The sequence below is a fragment of the Apiospora kogelbergensis genome (assembly GCF_038363985.1).
Source record: "Apiospora kogelbergensis strain CBS 113332 chromosome Unknown utg000009l_segment0_segment0, whole genome shotgun sequence".
In the NCBI taxonomy this organism is placed as follows: Eukaryota; Fungi; Ascomycota; class Sordariomycetes; order Amphisphaeriales; family Apiosporaceae; genus Apiospora; species Apiospora kogelbergensis.
In genome coordinates, this window is record NW_027117426.1 from 2,274,680 (window position 1) to 2,290,718 (window position 16,039).

The window sequence follows — 16,039 nt, forward strand, 5'->3', positions numbered from 1 at the left end:
TACAACAACGTTCTTCGTTTTCTGGGGACAATGACCACTTTCTGGTTTCCTGGCATACGACGAAGAAACACACTCTCTGCATTTGATCTGGTTTTTCGATTGTCATTTTCTCTTCCTTTGGGCGTTGGACGTTAGTTGTCTTTTCTTCATTTTGTCTTTTCTGCGGATAGGCGGGAACCGCAGCATCCGGTACGAGGTACATGAGGTACAGTTCGTACTTCTCACACGCACACAAGCACGATTGATGATCTTTCACGTTTCCCCTAACACATTGCCCTAATACTCTGAGAAATCGCACTGCACCTTCCCATTTGGTGTCTTCATCGGATAACATGTTCCAGCGAGAACACGAAGACTTTAGTGGTCATCTCTATGGGACAAGATTGCCCGAGACACCCTAGCAGAGAACGACATTCATTCCATGAACTTTAGTATCTGGAAATGAATATTGTACGAGTACGGGAAATACACCCAGATGCGATCTCTTGATCTTTCCAAGAGATATCCAACACACGAAACAAACGGCGGAAACGACCCCCAAAAAAATCTTGCGCTTTTCTGGCACCAGCGAGTTTTGCATCCCCTCCTCTTCTTCAGGACGATTCATTCGTCTCTCCCCTTCTCTTGAAGAAGGATGAGGATTTCGGCTATCTCGACACCACACTCTCTCGCGCTGCTTTGGTTTTCGACAACATCATGTCTGAAGACATCAGCCTGCGGATGCGGAGACGAAGGAGGAGTTAGTAAATGGCCTGGATTCGGTGGTGGAGGAATGGCAAGGCGGTGGATGTTTATTTTGCGATTGAGTTGACATTCTTCACAAATTGGTTTCAAGGCACGGGAATGGGAAAGGGCGGAGGAATCCATGGTGGTACGGTAGTCCACAGGTGTTCTTCATTATAACTTGACGATAACGTTAATACATTGGCGTTTTGTCTCATCTTTTCTCGTGTGAACAATTTCCAAGAAATGTAACATGAAGACTAATTTCAAGGGTAAGGTTTTGGCTTCTGGAACTCCAACAAGTCTTCAGTCCATCATCATCAATTAAATGGCCCGAGCAGCACGAGCTCGATTCTCCCGGTTTCGCCTCTCCTTGAGCGCCGTCTTCCTCCGCTTCTTCCATTTGCGGTTCAGATCTCCTCGGTTCTCCCAGAAGAACTTCTGGAAGTCGGTAGCCGCTGAAGTCTTGGACTGGTCACCGTCCACAGCAGCCCCGGCCATGGCCATATCCCCGTCCGCATCCTCACCTTCATCTCCATCGCCCTCGCCTTCATTCTCTTCATCTTCCTCGGCAAGGTCGTCCTCCTGGGTAGACCAGGGGAGATAGGAGCGACTTGGGTGGGCGGTATCAGGAGTCGGCGCAGCGCTTCGCGTAGCCCTAAACTCGAAGTCTTGCTTGCTGTATGGAGTCATGGGAATCTGTATCGGTACACCGGCCTCAGCATCTTCCTCGATATCGTCATCGTTGTTGAAGAAGCTGAAAGGCTGGGCGTCGGCTGCCGCGTCGGCCACTTTGTCTCCATTGCGTTTGTACAAAGCCTCAAGGGGGTGCACTGTCTTGGCTGATGCGGGTGTGGTAGGCGGCGGGATCTTAATCGTAAGGCTGGTGATTGAACTAGATGACTTAGGGCGAGATGAGTCGGGTTTGAGCCCCGAAGCAGGACTGCTGACGCCCTGAGTATCGACCCGGAGGTTTTTAGCTGGCGTCCGAACCTTGGAAGGACTTGCCTCTTCGTCGGAATCCTCGCTGGAATCGGAATCCGAAGAAGAATCACTGCTGCTGGTATCGTCCTCCTCGTTCTGGGCAGGAATTTCCGATTTCGCCACTTTCTTCTTAACTACCTTCTGGGGCTTCGTCCGTTCCTCGGCCTCAGAATCCGAAGAGCTTCCGCTGCTGCTTGTATCGTCGTCTTGTTCCGCAGCAGGTTTTGTTTCGTACTTCTTTGGCATCGGCCACTCCGGGACTGCCTTCTTGGGTTTTGGCAATTCTGGGACTTTTGTGACCTTCAACGGTTCTACCACATTACCAGCGGCATCAACCCAGCCCTTGCCATCCTCGAATGCGAGGGCTTCCGCCTTTTTCGTCTCGTCTACCGCCGCCCTAAGGAAAGAAGGGTATTTGGTCGATCGCTCAAATTCATGGACAACGGTCTCTCGATTGCTTCTCTTCTTTTTCCGTTTGGGTTCATCCTCCTCCCCGTCGGCGGCGACAGGCGGCTGGGCGCTGGGGACCTCGGGCATCTTCTGCTTGAACAGACACTCGGGGGCGTCGGTGTACTTCGACTTTTCCACGCTCCTTTTCTCCTTCTTGTCTTTCTTGTCCTTCTTTTCCTTGGCGCTCTTGCTCCTGCTGTCCTTGTCCTTCCTCTTCTCTTTGATCATCTCGCCCTCCGAGACGGTCCAGCCTCGCTTGATCTTGCGATCGGTAAGCACAACGCCGTCCACCACTTCGGGCTCTCCTCGCTTGCGCTTCTTCTTCTCCTTTTTGTCCTTCTTGCTGCTCTTTTTCGCCTTGACGGCGTCTTCCTCGGCGACGATGCCGGTGGGCGGCGGGATCGACTCCGGCCTGGCTTGTTCGACGCGCATCTTGCAGCCTCTCAGTGTGGCGCCGTTGAGCTTCTTCTTCAGCTTCTCGGCCTCGGCCTGGGGCACTTCGACGAAGCCGTAGCGGCGCTCTGGGAAAGCCTCGAGGGAGTGGTAGGAGATATTGCGGGCAAGCGGTCGCACAGACGACGATAAGACGATGCCTAGCAGATCGGGATCCAGCGGTACAATATGGAGGCGCGTGTAGCCGTCCTTGTCGACGACGGGCGGGGCGGACTTGGAGGGAGATTTGGAGGTGCCTATCGCCATTGGATTTGCAGGGCCATGTCAGACAGGTATGCAAGCCAGAGTATGCGCTGATGGATGCCTCTTCTTCTTTTCCTGGGCGGCTAAATTTGTCAATGGGATGGATGGATGGACGGGCGATTGGGTGGGTTCCAGTTTTATTTTTCTGCAGCAGCTTCCAGCGCTCCACAGTTCGTGCTCGGTGAGAAAAGCGGGAGCGCACGGAGCCTCGCCGACAATGAGGGACTGGCTTCTGGCAACTATCGACATGAAATAATAGCGCTTCTCTCCTCTCAACGAGCATCCGGGTTGCAGTTCGTCTCCTTCAGGTTGCCTATCCCGTGCTCGAGAATACCGTCCCTATACCGCTCAACATGGCGCCCAAGCTTCCTCGGGCTCCTCTGCCTTTTGTACGCACCGTATGTTTGCGACCAACCCACCATACATGACATGCACTTCTGGCAGACGCAGTTGTTCGTTTTCCATGTCTAATGCCCATTAGGTTCTCAAGAGCTTCATGTCGGAATCGGGCCTCGAGCCGAGGTAATTGACAACGCAACACCGCCTAGCCCGGCGCCTCATCCACCCTGAGCTGATCAGTCAATCATCGCAGACTCTTTGGCCCTCACGTAAGAATAGCTCGCTTGATAGAATACGAGGTATGTCGGGCGCTAATGGGCAGTAGCTCCGTGTCACCGACGCGGTACCCGGCAAAGTCGACTTTGAGCTGGACATCACCAAGGATCACACGGTAGGCCGAAGAACGTTCTCGATATAGATGCCGCACTGCTTATTTTTGCATTTTAAAAGAACCGGCTGCGGATCCTCCATGGGGGTACTATCGCCAGCATGGTAGATCTTGGTGGCTCACTTGCCGTCGCTTCCATGGGTCTGTTCGCCACAGGCGTGTCGACGGACCTCAACGGTCGGTTTTTCCGTTTCTTTACACTTTGATTTGTACAGCGTCAGACAATTTCGAGATCTAAACCAGGTGCAGTGACATATTTGAATAGCGGAGGTGAAGTCGGCGATAAGATCCAGGCGACGGCTTTATGCGACAAAAGTACGATAACATCCTTGTCCTTGTAGCAAATGAAGATACTTACAATTGACGGATGCAGTGGGCACAGCACTCGCATTTACGTCAGTTGTTTTCAAGAATGCCCAAGGAGACATTGCTGCGCGAGGAAGCCACACAAAGTATGTTCACCCTTTATTCAATGCCAGTTTTGTTCTGCCTGACTGGGCTTGTACTAAGATGGATGTCCTGCCGCTAGGTACATCACCCGTGCCTTGAAGAGTCAGACGGGCGAGCTGTTTACTACACCGGAGGATGAGGAAAAGTGAGGGAGCAGAAAATCATGCAAGCAAGCGCATGCAGGCAAACTGCAAAACCCGACAAATCAAGTTGGCATGCATACCTAGACGTGCCGTACCGTAAGATTAGGGGTCCAGGTGCCATAAATTAGAATATCCGCTTGAGAATTGAGCCTCCCTTGACGGGAGCCAAATAAGGGTCCGTCCAGTCTAGCACCAAGAGCACCAACGCCCCCTGAATCCAAGGGTCCCGCACGGCACTGCGTCACGTGACCCAACAAACATCACGGACACCTTTTCCTTTGTTGCCAAGTTGCAAGACCGGTTTCAGGAATCTCTTTTTCCTACGTTACCGCCTAAACCTTCGACATCCAACTATGGCACCTCGCACCACGGGATTCTGCTTCCCTGGGCCCGTCGTGCGGGATGTCTATCTCATCCAACTCCTCGCCTCCTGGGCCATCCGCAGCTCCGAGTTCAGCCTGGTGCTCTTCCTCGCCGGCACCTTCCCGGGCACCCTGCTCTACGTCTCCATCCACGGTATCGGCCGGTCGCTGGCGGCCGTCCTCCTCGGGCCCTGGGTTGGCGCCTTTGTGGACCGGCAGGACCGCCTCCGGGCCATGCACCGCGCCGTCTTCTGCCAGCGCGCCTCCGTCGTGCTGTCCTGCGCCCTGATGCTGGTGGTGCGCCGCATGCAGCACTCCTGGCCGAGGCCCACGGGCTGACGCTGCACGTGTGCCTGTGCCTTTTCTTCGCTCTCGCCTGCGTCGAAAAGGTCGCCGCAATGGCCAACTTCGTGGCCTGGGAGAGGGACTGGGTCGTCGTCGTGGCCGAGGCGCACGGACTCCGTCGACAAAACTTCAACGCCTCGCTTCGTCGAGTCGACTTGGCCTGCAAGCTGTTCGCGCCCTCGCTCGTCGGCTTCCTGGACACGTATTGGTCCCAACTGGCCATGTGTGTAGTCTTGCTCTGGAACGTGGGCTCTATCATGGTCGAGTTCTGGGCCACGAGACGGGTGTACAACCGGACGCCGCAGCTAGCCCAGAGATTGTCGCCGTCGTCATCGCCGTCATCAACCTCGTCTACGGCAGAGAAGCTCGAGGATGAAAAGGAATTGCTGGCCTTCTCACAGTCGCTTCTAGCTGAACCCAACTTAACAACCCCCACGCCGACTACTGCGCCCGTGCTCCTCTCGTTGGCACCGTGGCGGGAATATGTCAGGTCGCCGGTCTTTCTCGCTTCCTTCTCAGGTTGTATTCTCTATTTCACTGTTCTTTACTTTGGCGGTCAGATTATTAGTTATCTCTTTAGCCTCGGCTTCTCTTCGATGGAAGTCACCATGCTGCGGATGGCGTCCGTTTTTGCCGAGCTCGGCGGAACGTGGATGGCCCCGATCATGATGGACAAGGTCGGCCCGGCGCGTGCGGGTTTGTTCTTCCTCTTTTGGCAAGTCGTTTGCCTCGCCATCTTTGCCGGGCCCGTCATAACGCACGGCATCACCACCAAGTTCGTTGGTTTAGCACTCGCCCTAGGCATCACCTTCAAACGCTTAGGACTCTGGGGTACAGACCTCTCCATCCAGTACATGGTACAAGCTGTATGTTGCATCTTTCGTATCTCGACCATACTCCTGTTGATGGATTATATCTCGGAACGGTATGTCTCGACTTGGAGACCAGCGGCTAACCCCGAGTTTTAGACTACGCCGCCTCAATCGCGCGCCGTCCTCTCGACCACCGAGGTAGCTTGCCAACAGCTTTTCGAGTTGTTCGCTTGCATCACCACCACCATCTTCTCTCGCCCTGACCAGTTCCTCTACCCTGTTTTGATCAGCTACTCCATGATCTTAGTAGCCACCGCCACCTATTCTCTTTTTGTTTGGAAGATGAAGTACAACCGACATCACGCGATGATACCCAACGATAACTCGTAATTGTTTCCCACATGTTTTATTGCAGTATAGACTATAGAATTTTTCTACGTTTCCAAAAAGCGCTTGTTAATGCCAATCTTACGAAAAAGGAGACATTCGTCTTTGAGCCACTCCCGTCCGCCAATGCTTTATCATCAGATTACAATGCTTTTATGTCCGTCCGGGCTCAAAGGTCTTAACACCAAGGGCTATTGTCCAGACCTTTGCGTCTAGCCACAAAGACTTGTGCGAACAATCACTTTGCATCGGTATAGCTCCAAAGCCCTGCGAGAGAACTACTATTAGCTGGTCGCTTGTCTATATATGTCGGTGTTTGGCTCGCTCATTTTGAAATCTAGACAGCACAGCATCGCAAGCAACTTTTACAGAACATTTACTCTTACTTATAAACACCAACTAAGCGTCAAGCCCCCCCATTACCTCTTTCTACACAATGCAGCAGCAAAACAACTTCATGCCCCCAGGTTACGGAGCTGGTCCTTCGAACGCCAATGGCAATGGCGGTGCTAACAACGCGCAGTTGAACTCCACACTAGATCCCCCGAATCTATACCAACCCTCTGGTCGGGTTGAGGCCGACGACTTCTATGCTAACTTAAGTGCAACGGGGGGATTTGGCTGTGGAGTGATCAGTACGGGTTCGAGGTGCTTAGGGGAAACCATTTGTATTTCATCAATGAACAACAAGGAGTGGTGACTTCTCGTCCTGCCTTCGGCCATTGGGAAAACTGGGATGACATGGAAAGCCGGGCTTGGGTCGAGGACGGTACAAACGTTGCGTACCGAGCTGTGCAGGGCCCTCTCTCCCGTGTCGATGCAAACGGTCAACCGTTTATGCCCGGCCATATTCGAATCGACGAGCGTGGGCGGCGGTACCGGCGCATGGACGACGGAAGTTGGAACCTAGAAGGTGGCTTCACTCAGATACATGAAGAGCGGGATGGCGCCATCACGACGGTCAACAGTGCGGGCGAGCCCGCAGACCCTTACCAGTGGCGACCTCTCCAGTTGTTTCCAAATCACGAGACCGACCCCACGCCACTCTGGCAAGGGCTGCAGGCCATATACCCCTCGGCACCCCGCGCCGAACCGGTCGAAGGCGGAGTCCGGAACCCGCCGCTGGTTCCTTCCGAAGAGGCCGAAAGGTTGGTCGCGTCCGGGTCTTCAGGCACACCCGTCCCCGACCTCCGCCTCCGCGATCCGGCGTGGCTACAAATAGACGACTGGCTTGCGCAAGCCTTCCCGTTAAACGACTACCCCGCGGCAGCCAGCCTGGAACTTCGGCTAAAACATATGGAAGCGTACTTTCCAAGAGTACCGGCCCCCTTTTTCAAACATCCTCAGACCATTCCCGAAAAGCAAGGCCTATGGATTTCGGTGCAGATCGAAATGCTTGTTCCATGTATTTGGGCGAGCGCACACCCATATGTGAACCCCATCAATGGTAAAGCGCCATTTCGTATCCCTCGTGAGCATAATATTGCACCATGCCCCTACGACCAAGTCGCGGTACCACGTGTAGAAGGTGCCATTCGTTCGGAAATGGAAATCTTTTCCGCAAACCAATACACGGCCGGAGCACAAAGGCCACACCTTTCGTGGGCTAGGCAGCCGGACATGGGCCAATACGCCAATAGGAGCATCGGGCTCACAGACGACCAGTCGAAATGGTACTGGAATGTTGAGCCCAAGGGGACGTGGATGGCTGATAAAGAGATATATCCTCTCAGTTCAAATATAAATGTGCAGAGATTCCTCGTCACCTCGCCCGCTTTTCAGATACAAGACCAGGTATGGCCAATCGAGGTGGCCGGTATGTTCAATCATCTACAAGCCAGCATGCCATGGTACCAAGGGATGAGTAGTTAACCGGCAGTGGAGGTAGGTCCCATGAAGGACTGCTACTTCTCCACGCAGCAGCTTCGGGATATTGCGAGCCTCTGGTATGCTTGCGAGCCGTACCTCTTGTCTCTCCTATCGCACCGTCACCTATGGACTACCAAAACCAAGCCAGTCCACGGCCGATGCCGAGCCGCGTGGAATGAACCAGCGGAGCGCACCAACTGGCTGTGCCGCCTGACGCAACATGGATCCATGTTTCCGAGCTTCCCCATGTTGGTGTCGCGACGGATGCCAGTGCTGCCCCAGACGCCCGACCACCTGGCCGAAAATGGCCCGGAAGACATAGGCCGGTACAGCGTAGCGCAAGGGCGCATGGTTGCTCGAGGGACTACAGTCCTCCACAACGGAGTGACGCCGGCCAGCGACTTCTTCCCAAGACAGCCCTTAGACTACAACGGTAACCCCACCGGCAAGCGAGACAAGTTGTTGCGCCTCAATCGGGACGACGTCATCAACAACATCCAGCGCGCGGCGTCGTCGCCCTCAGTGGCCATGATGATGACTTGCTCGGCACAGCCCTTCTCCTCCAACGGCGACCGCGAGTATCTAGACCTCTCGAACTACGCCGCTCGGAACCTCGGTGAACCCCCGGCCCAAAACCCGAAGCGAAGCGTCACCGTCCGCATGGGGCCTTCGACGCTCTTTGGCGACGACATCGGCGCCTGGATGTGCATTGTCGCGGCCATAATGATCCCCGCCGCCAGCGAGAACTGGGATGCGCTGGTTGGGACGTACATGCCGCCGCCCCACGAGCTCGTCCCCAGCAAGAAAGACGAGCGCGAGCAGACGAAAGACGGCCCGGTATCGTACCCCCAGCAGATTCAGACCCGATACTCGAGCAAGTTCGACGTCTTCGACCTCCTGCACAGGCTAACCCTTCCCAGTCCTATAATCAACTACATAGAGCAGCAGATGATCCAGGGCTTCGATGGCGACGGGCATATGTTTGGGCATATCTGCGTCCGGATCTAGTGACTCGGATGGTTTGGCGAATAACACGGTAAGTCTCTTAAAGCCCATCTTTCGTAGGGCCTGTACGGGAGACTATTTTATTAGGTCGTGTAGGTTTGCGGCAAGGTAAGTGGACACATCATAGGTAATGAGTTTTCTATAGTGACCCCAAAAAAGGTAAGGCAAGTTTGTGGTCAGGTAATGACTTCAAATAATAAGACAGGCTATTCGACGCCAATAATGACGCAATCCAAGATGATACTTTACATTTGATATATTGGACATGAACCCCGAATAGGTAATTAATCTATCTTCGAAGAGCTTAAGACCCGCCCTGTTCCTTTTGCAGTAGCTCTATATATTGGGGCATGATGGCGTCGACCATGTCCTCGAGTCCCCTGAGTTTAATCCCGAACGTCTTCTCCGTCTTGCTCGAGTCGAAGGCGATGCGCGGCTTGCACGGGAAGTCGCCGCCGTTGGGCAGCAGCCCGCTCTCGACGTGCGCCGGCCACTTGGCCGCGACGATGCGCTTCGCGTCGTTCCAGTCCGCGTTGACGCCGATGGTGAAGTTGCTGACACCCTTGTCAGCGCCCTCGGTCGGCGTCTTCGCTTTGCCGCCCTCGCCCTCCTTCAGCGACTCCATGCAGATAGTGACCAGGTCGTCCAGGTGCGTGCCTCCGCCCACCGTCAGGAAACCGCAGGCGGGGTCCGCGGCGCGGCCCGCCACGGGCCGCAGCAGCACCGAGTTGCTGGTGGCTACGAGGTCGGCGGTGGTCTTTGCGAGCGGGTGGTGGCCTATGACGTACGCGGGGGCCAGGTTGATGAGGTCGAAGCCGAGGTTGCTCTGCTGGTGCTTGCTCATCCAGTCGAGACTGCTGCGCAGCGCGGCCGTCTTGGCAGCGCAGTAGCAGACGGTGACGGTGGGGAACGGCGGCAATATCCAGTCGTTGAGCGAGCGCTCGCTTCCCTCGAATACCTCGCCCACGGGAGGCGCCCAATCCGGGCCCATGGCGTCGGCACTGGCGAAAGCGGCCAGGGAAGCCAAGATAATGACGCGGCGCACGGTGGCGCCGCCGGGGCCCCGCGCGCTCTCGAGCGCGTTCAAGGTGCACGCCACGGCCGGGTCGATCATCTCGGCCTGCTGGCGCTCTGGTGGGATTTCGGCGAAGGGAAGGGGCGACGCGCAGTGCAGGACGTAGTGGGCGCCCTTCACCGCCTCGTCGAAGGCACCGGAGACGGTCAGGTCTGGCACGACGAAGTATTTGCAGTGAGGCGTGTCATCTCCCGCAGATTCGTCGTTGGAGAAGCCATGTTCGGCGACGAGCTTCTTGACCAGTTCGACTTTGGACTGGCTCCGTGCCACTACGTGGGCCGAGTAGCCCTCCCGGAGGGCCTCGAGGAGGAAGGCGGAGCCCAAGAAGCCCGTAGCCCCGGTGATGAAGATGGTTCCTTTCGTCATTGTGTTGGAGCAGTTATTTGTCTTTTATTCTAGAGCTGCAGACCCAGATACACCCTTCTTCCCTCCACGACCCGGGTCCCATCGCATCCTATATAACAATCACTTGTGTAAACCATACCGACTTCTTGGAGCTGACGATCCCCACAAGCGGGCCCAAGTCGGTAACTTCCTCTTAGGGCATGCGTTGTCCCGGTGGCATTGGTGGAAGAGTGTGCCCAGATTTCTGTCTAGACAGCTGCTGCTCGCTGAGAAATGGGGCCAAGGTAACATCGTGGGAAAGTGTAGTGTAGGTATAGCTTAGCCAGCCTAGTAAGCTGGCAGTTGGGAAAGCTCGCCAAGCCCTCGGCCCCTATGTTGAGGAGCTGTCACTTACTTGAGTGGCTCACAGCAATGAATGCTGAAAGGCCTCTGCTCTGGGTCAGGGGGATGTTGATTTTTCCACAGTAGGTGTTCTGACAGCCGAAGTTCATCCTTTCCAACCCGTGATTAGTTGGCCGAAGAGCATATCGTGGTCAGACCATCTCATTGGCTGTGCACGGCCAATAGCATCGGGACTACCTGAACGAGCATATCGGTGTAGGCATGTGATATCATAACTTGCGCAGATGAAGCTGGACAATGGCAAGCCGTCGTCTAGAGACTGGAAGAGGCGAATGCGATGCGGACAGCACGAGAAGGACAGCAGGAGCAAGTGAAGATGGACTCAAAATGAGATGATTGTATTCAATGGGTATCCCAAGGAGTGACTAGCATCAACCGACCGTCGTCTCTCTCCTGCACTTGTAACTTGTCATAAAAGTAGTAAAACGTTATTTTTTCTGAACTTTCCGATAACCTTATCCCATGAACCGGCCCCTAATCCCACTAGAAAAAGCCATAGCGTCTCGTGGTGTGTGACCGCCCAGTGTTGTGTAGATGAATCGAATCGATTTGCAACGAGCTGTTGAATGGCTTATTTGCCGCAGCCGGAGCAAGAGCAGTCAGAGCCGCAGTTGCCTGCAAAGTCAGGTCGGTCAGTTGCAAGTTCCTACGAGTCCAAGAGGAAACCGGTGGAAGCCGGGAATAGGCGGGGTAGCAGTAGCGGGGTATTTATTGCTTTCCCGTCAAGGCCAGGGGGGGAGCGAGACTTACAGCTGGAAGCGCCGGAGCATCCGCAGTCACCCTTCATTTTGATGGTTGGTTTGGTTTGGGGGAAAAGTCTTGAAGACGTGAAGAGAGTTGGTATAGAGTGGTAGACTGGAGATTGAGGTCTTGATGATACTGGGAGAAAGATAACGGCCAAGTGAAGGGTTGGATAGGACCCTTATATAGGCAATAAAGGCCCCCCCATCCCAACGCAAGGAATTCCAGCGGAACCACGCCACTCAGCATCCTGGGCCAATCAGAGCGGGAGCCCTGCGTGGTTTTCGCGTGAAATGCACCCTTTCTGCGTCAAGCCAAATCGAGGGGGTCTCAGGTCCCTTTGCTAGCCACACCTGGTCAGCAAGCTGGTCTCCATCTCATCTCCATCTCCGCTTTGACTGGGCTGGGCAATGGCGGTTGCACTTGCTCTCACCTAGTGCCGCACGCGGATCCCGATTGTCGCTTTCAAGCACAAGCACAAAAGCCTCAAGCACAAAAGCCGCCGCCACATAGCCGCCGCCTTTTCGCGGGAACCCCCCAGCCTCTCCTCTGAACCACCTGAGATCATCCCTTTGTCTGTGTTGCTGTCAGCTGCCTACCGCGACGCCATCATCTTCGTCTGACCTTGGAAGGTTGCTGGGGTCCAGCGGAAAGCGTCCATCACCCATCCCCTATCAGTCATTTCGTGAGGTAAGACCAGGCCACTGAGAACGGGGGATATCGCTGCCGAGCCCGCCATTCAGATGTCAGGCTGGCGGTTCTATTCGTCCCTAATCCCACGCAGCACTGCCGGGAAGCTGCTTGATTGGCATCCCATGCTGGATGCTGGGGGAGCCCCCGCGCATCGCTACACTAGCTATGTCATCTGGTGGGTGACGTATGCACATCTTCTTTCTTGGTTACTATCCACGTATTATTAGATACCTAAGAGGTCTTGGTCATCATAGGTAACTCCGAGCCTTATCGGGCTTACTCTTCTGTCGCGATTCTGATAAGGTCAAAAGACGTCGTCGTCGGTCCGCCAAGAGATATATGTTCATGCCGCGGTTCCATGTATGCATGCAACAGGGCAGGTATTTATGTATTGTTGGCAGCAAATTTCGGCAGACAGGATCAAAATAGGCTTTTTGTCCGTCACCTGAGGTCCATCCCCATGCATGACATTCTGCCCACCGCGTCCCTAATCCAGGACATCCTCGATGCCGATTCTCCGCCATCCTGAGAATTATGGGCCCTGAGATAGCCGAAGACAAGATGCCCAGATTCACTGTCGACGAGGTCTTGTCCCTGCAACCTTCTGCGCAGTCCCACTCGATCGAGGTTGCCGAGATCATCCTGTGCAAATACTGTCTTCCAGCCAAGCAGTGAGATCTTGTGGCGACGTGAGATACCCTGGCCAGATTGCTGGCTTTGAATTCCGCCCCGTTTCGTCTGGCCCGGCAGGCTACTTGCTGGGTCCGAGTAACTTCTAGATCCTTCCCCTCTCGGCGACCTCTACATCTGTCAAGTATTTCTCAGCATGCGAAGATGCATCTCTGATACATGCCTAATATTGCGATGTGGGGTAAGGGCCGCTGAGTTTTAGGCGGCTAAGGGGCTTCAGATTAGCGTTTTTCTAACCGGAATTCGCTGAAGCCCAGATCCAAATTGGCATACATCTCGATAACAAGATCTTCAATGCGGGTCTTGCATGCTAACACACCGATGCGATTGGCTGGGGGTATTGGTGGGCAGATCCCTTTTCTTATTCGGTTTGATTTAAATGGCTAGAAACGCATACTTTGTGATGTGCATCAGCATATGGAGTGACCTGAGGAGCTCATGAACATCGCAAGCCAGCGGGGAGACAGAAAAGGACATCAGTTCCAAAGCAGCTCTGGCGGAACACGGATGGTCGTATGTACATGTTTCAGCAGAGCATGGCAACATAGCGTACGCCGCTGAGTCTTCCCTATGCTTAGTGGTTTGCAATGAGCAATGATTGTATATATAAGCATTTGGTCTAGGCATCGAAGTATTTTGGGGTGTGATGGCCTGGAACCGATCAGCCGCCACCAGCCTGCCTGAAAAGGTTCCAACGGACAATCCAGCGGGCAGTGGTCAGTCAGTCTCTTCCTCGGGTATCCAATTGAGGTCAGGGTCATCTTCTCGCCCCTTTCCAGTTTTTACCCTCTTATTAGGCGCAGCTGATGGCAGCCTATTGGTCATTGACAAGTTATCGTCACTGTCGTGTTTCTCTTTCTCGCCATCGCCTTCCGGCTCTGTTCCTTGGTCGAGGTTTCTCATCTCAATCAGGACGACAGCCGCAGAATCGATGCCACCGCAAACATCGACTGCGAAGGTCAGGCCTCCAAATGTACATATTTGATCTGAGTCGAAATCGCCTGCCTGGAGGATGTGCATAGGGGCGACCGGCGCCGCTCGGGTCGGGGATGGATCCCCTGTATTGTCAGTGTCGCTCCTGATTTCAGGCCGATGGTCGCAGTATCTACACTCGACCTTAATAAGCCCCTGGAGCGGGCAGTAGGGCACACCGTCGAGAGGTCGTTTCCGTTCTTCTTCATCCTCCTCCTCTTGGTCTGCCCCCGAGATCTCGATCTTTTTCTTTCTCTGCTTGTCACTGGCTCCTGTGGCATGCGGCGAGCTCTTCTTTGCCTGCTTGCGACCTAACTTCTTGTTGGTTCGCTTGATGAGAGCCTGGAGTCCGCCTTGGAACTTGGCCCACGAGATGTCCAGACAGAGCTCTTGCCGCCTTTCCATCTTCCCGTGCTGGTCGTCGCTGAACTCCTGGTACGTCCGGCGACGTGGGGAAGACGAAGAAACCACAGCAGAGCCTCCCTTCCCATAGTTCTCTATCTGGGCAGAAGCCGAAAAGGGAGGAAAAGAAGTTCCTTTTGCCCGCCGCCCTGGCTGGACGCGCGTAGGTTTTGGTTGTGTTTCTTTCGATGCGGCAATGACTGGCGCCGTCTTTCCGGTCTTCAGAGTTTGGTTCTCCTTCCTTTTCTCCTCCTCGCTCTCGAATTTCTCCATCTGAAGAGAAAAATATACGAGGCATTCATGCAGAAAGTGCTTTTCGCAATACGCCTGATAGGGCGCAGGGGGCCAGATACGTTTCTGCTTCAGATCCCATTCTGAGGTTGGCGAGATAGGCAGCCCGCTTTCCGCTACCGTGGCGATGCCTCCATATATGTCGGACGGTCTCCTCCGCGAGCTACGTTCGTCGGGCTCTGGTGATACCATCGATGGCAACTGCATTGCTACTGGGGGCTGCTGGTGAAACTAGAGCTAATCTCGTGGCCTGATCGAGCTTTGTCAAACGTGTGGCTTGCTGTATTATCAAATTCACTATATATATATATATGCGTGAGTGTTCAACTGGGAAAATGTTACTCTACTTCCAGTCGGGTGTTTCCTTCACCGTCGGCAGGTTGGTCGCGGCCTGCTCTTTGTGGTTATGGGTTGAGACATAGTCGCATTGCCAGAGAGACAAAGAACAATGGCGTCGAGCCTCCCGGAACTGACACCCATAGCCATGGCTCGAAGCTGAAGCCTTCATTCTCGCAACCACAAGACATCATAGGTAGTGTGTTGGTAAAAGAAGCGTAGGCAAACCTCAAGTGGCGCCTCTACGGGAATGTAATCGCTCGATATAAGCCAGATTTGCCAGGGAGATAGCGGTTTCAACATTAGACTAAGACGGGCATTTCTTTGATCGTGGAAGAGCGAGAGGCATTCCTCGAAGTATTGTGAAATCCGACCATCGGTGTCGTCTTAGTCACTCTATCTGGCAACCCATCATTTCCAGGCCCGCGGGCCAAGCCGATGTGAAATGGACAGAAAAATGGCGTATGCGTGGAAGGGCCGAAAAGAAAAGATGGTGTAATTATCCTATCGGATGGGTGATGAGTGTCTACCACCATTGCGAACCGGACACTGATGTGTCGTCGTAAACTGCGATGTTAGGAGCTGGCATCTTTCAACGTCCTCCTCGTCAGCGAGCACAGCCCAGGAAGTACGGGAGTTCCCCTGAGATGAGATTAGATGTAGTAATTAGCTTTACGTCTATGCTTCCAGGCTCCGTAGATCGGATACATCCATGGCGCCAGAGTCGGGCGATTGTTGGCTAGCTGGCACAGCAACCCAGTAAAATGGTTGCTCAGGGCTGCGTCGCAATCAATAGATCACTGCGCCATCTGGCCTCATGCCGGCCAGATGAAAGAAAAAGAACAACCGAGAGCATTTGGTCTCAACATTTTTCACAACGTTCGGGGGCCGGGGCCCGGGGAGGTGGGTGTCTAATTCGATTCGTGTCGGAGCTTTGGGCGGAGCTATGGTCTGATGCCATCTCGCTTGACCGGGAACCTCATGGTCAGCGTGTCGCGGTGCTGCTGACTGCGCACACGTCGAGTTCTTTGTCGTACGTACACGTATCGAACCATGACGTTACGCTCGTGGCACCCTGTGCTGTGGGCTACCCCGCATTGTCGGCCAAGTGGATGGTCGACTTTCATTGGATGGGAACA

General features: G+C 54.3%; 8 protein-coding genes across 8 annotated transcripts; 5 read left to right on the forward strand and 3 right to left on the reverse strand.

The window, feature by feature from the left end:
- Positions 1 to 1,047: 1,047 nt before the first annotated feature.
- Positions 1,048 to 2,856, reverse strand: PG998_013799 (uncharacterized protein; the record flags this gene model as incomplete). The annotated part of the gene is made up of 1 exon (XM_066880615.1): positions 1,048 to 2,856. One exon carries the CDS (start codon positions 2,854 to 2,856, stop codon positions 1,048 to 1,050), a length of 1,809 nt encoding a protein of 602 aa, XP_066724754.1.
- Positions 2,857 to 3,206: 350 nt separating this feature from the next.
- PG998_013800 (esterase) lies at positions 3,207 to 4,179 on the forward strand (the record flags this gene model as incomplete). The annotated part of the gene is made up of 8 exons (XM_066880616.1): positions 3,207 to 3,251; positions 3,335 to 3,375; positions 3,446 to 3,461; positions 3,518 to 3,583; positions 3,643 to 3,757; positions 3,830 to 3,895; positions 3,954 to 4,032; positions 4,110 to 4,179. 8 exons carry the CDS (start codon positions 3,207 to 3,209, stop codon positions 4,177 to 4,179), a joined length of 498 nt encoding a protein of 165 aa, XP_066724755.1.
- A 347-nt stretch (positions 4,180 to 4,526) lies between these two features.
- Positions 4,527 to 4,874, forward strand: PG998_013801 (uncharacterized protein; the record flags this gene model as incomplete). The annotated part of the gene is made up of 1 exon (XM_066880617.1): positions 4,527 to 4,874. The coding sequence occupies one exon, from the start codon at positions 4,527 to 4,529 to the stop codon at positions 4,872 to 4,874; it is 348 nt and encodes a 115-aa protein (XP_066724756.1).
- Positions 4,875 to 4,933: 59 nt separating this feature from the next.
- On the forward strand, positions 4,934 to 6,082 carry PG998_013802 (uncharacterized protein; the record flags this gene model as incomplete). The annotated part of the gene is made up of 2 exons (XM_066880618.1): positions 4,934 to 5,746; positions 5,849 to 6,082. 2 exons carry the CDS (start codon positions 4,934 to 4,936, stop codon positions 6,080 to 6,082), a joined length of 1,047 nt encoding a protein of 348 aa, XP_066724757.1.
- Positions 6,083 to 6,820: 738 nt separating this feature from the next.
- PG998_013803 (uncharacterized protein) lies at positions 6,821 to 7,951 on the forward strand (the record flags this gene model as incomplete). The annotated part of the gene is made up of 1 exon (XM_066880619.1): positions 6,821 to 7,951. The coding sequence occupies one exon, from the start codon at positions 6,821 to 6,823 to the stop codon at positions 7,949 to 7,951; it is 1,131 nt and encodes a 376-aa protein (XP_066724758.1).
- Positions 7,952 to 7,972: 21 nt separating this feature from the next.
- On the forward strand, positions 7,973 to 8,956 carry PG998_013804 (uncharacterized protein; the record flags this gene model as incomplete). Its single annotated transcript, XM_066880620.1, has 1 exon — positions 7,973 to 8,956. The coding sequence occupies one exon, from the start codon at positions 7,973 to 7,975 to the stop codon at positions 8,954 to 8,956; it is 984 nt and encodes a 327-aa protein (XP_066724759.1).
- A 301-nt stretch (positions 8,957 to 9,257) lies between these two features.
- PG998_013805 (uncharacterized protein) lies at positions 9,258 to 10,394 on the reverse strand (the record flags this gene model as incomplete). Its single annotated transcript, XM_066880621.1, has 1 exon — positions 9,258 to 10,394. The coding sequence occupies one exon, from the start codon at positions 10,392 to 10,394 to the stop codon at positions 9,258 to 9,260; it is 1,137 nt and encodes a 378-aa protein (XP_066724760.1).
- A 3,222-nt stretch (positions 10,395 to 13,616) lies between these two features.
- PG998_013806 (uncharacterized protein) lies at positions 13,617 to 14,756 on the reverse strand (the record flags this gene model as incomplete). Its single annotated transcript, XM_066880622.1, has 1 exon — positions 13,617 to 14,756. One exon carries the CDS (start codon positions 14,754 to 14,756, stop codon positions 13,617 to 13,619), a length of 1,140 nt encoding a protein of 379 aa, XP_066724761.1.
- Positions 14,757 to 16,039: the final 1,283 nt, after the last annotated feature.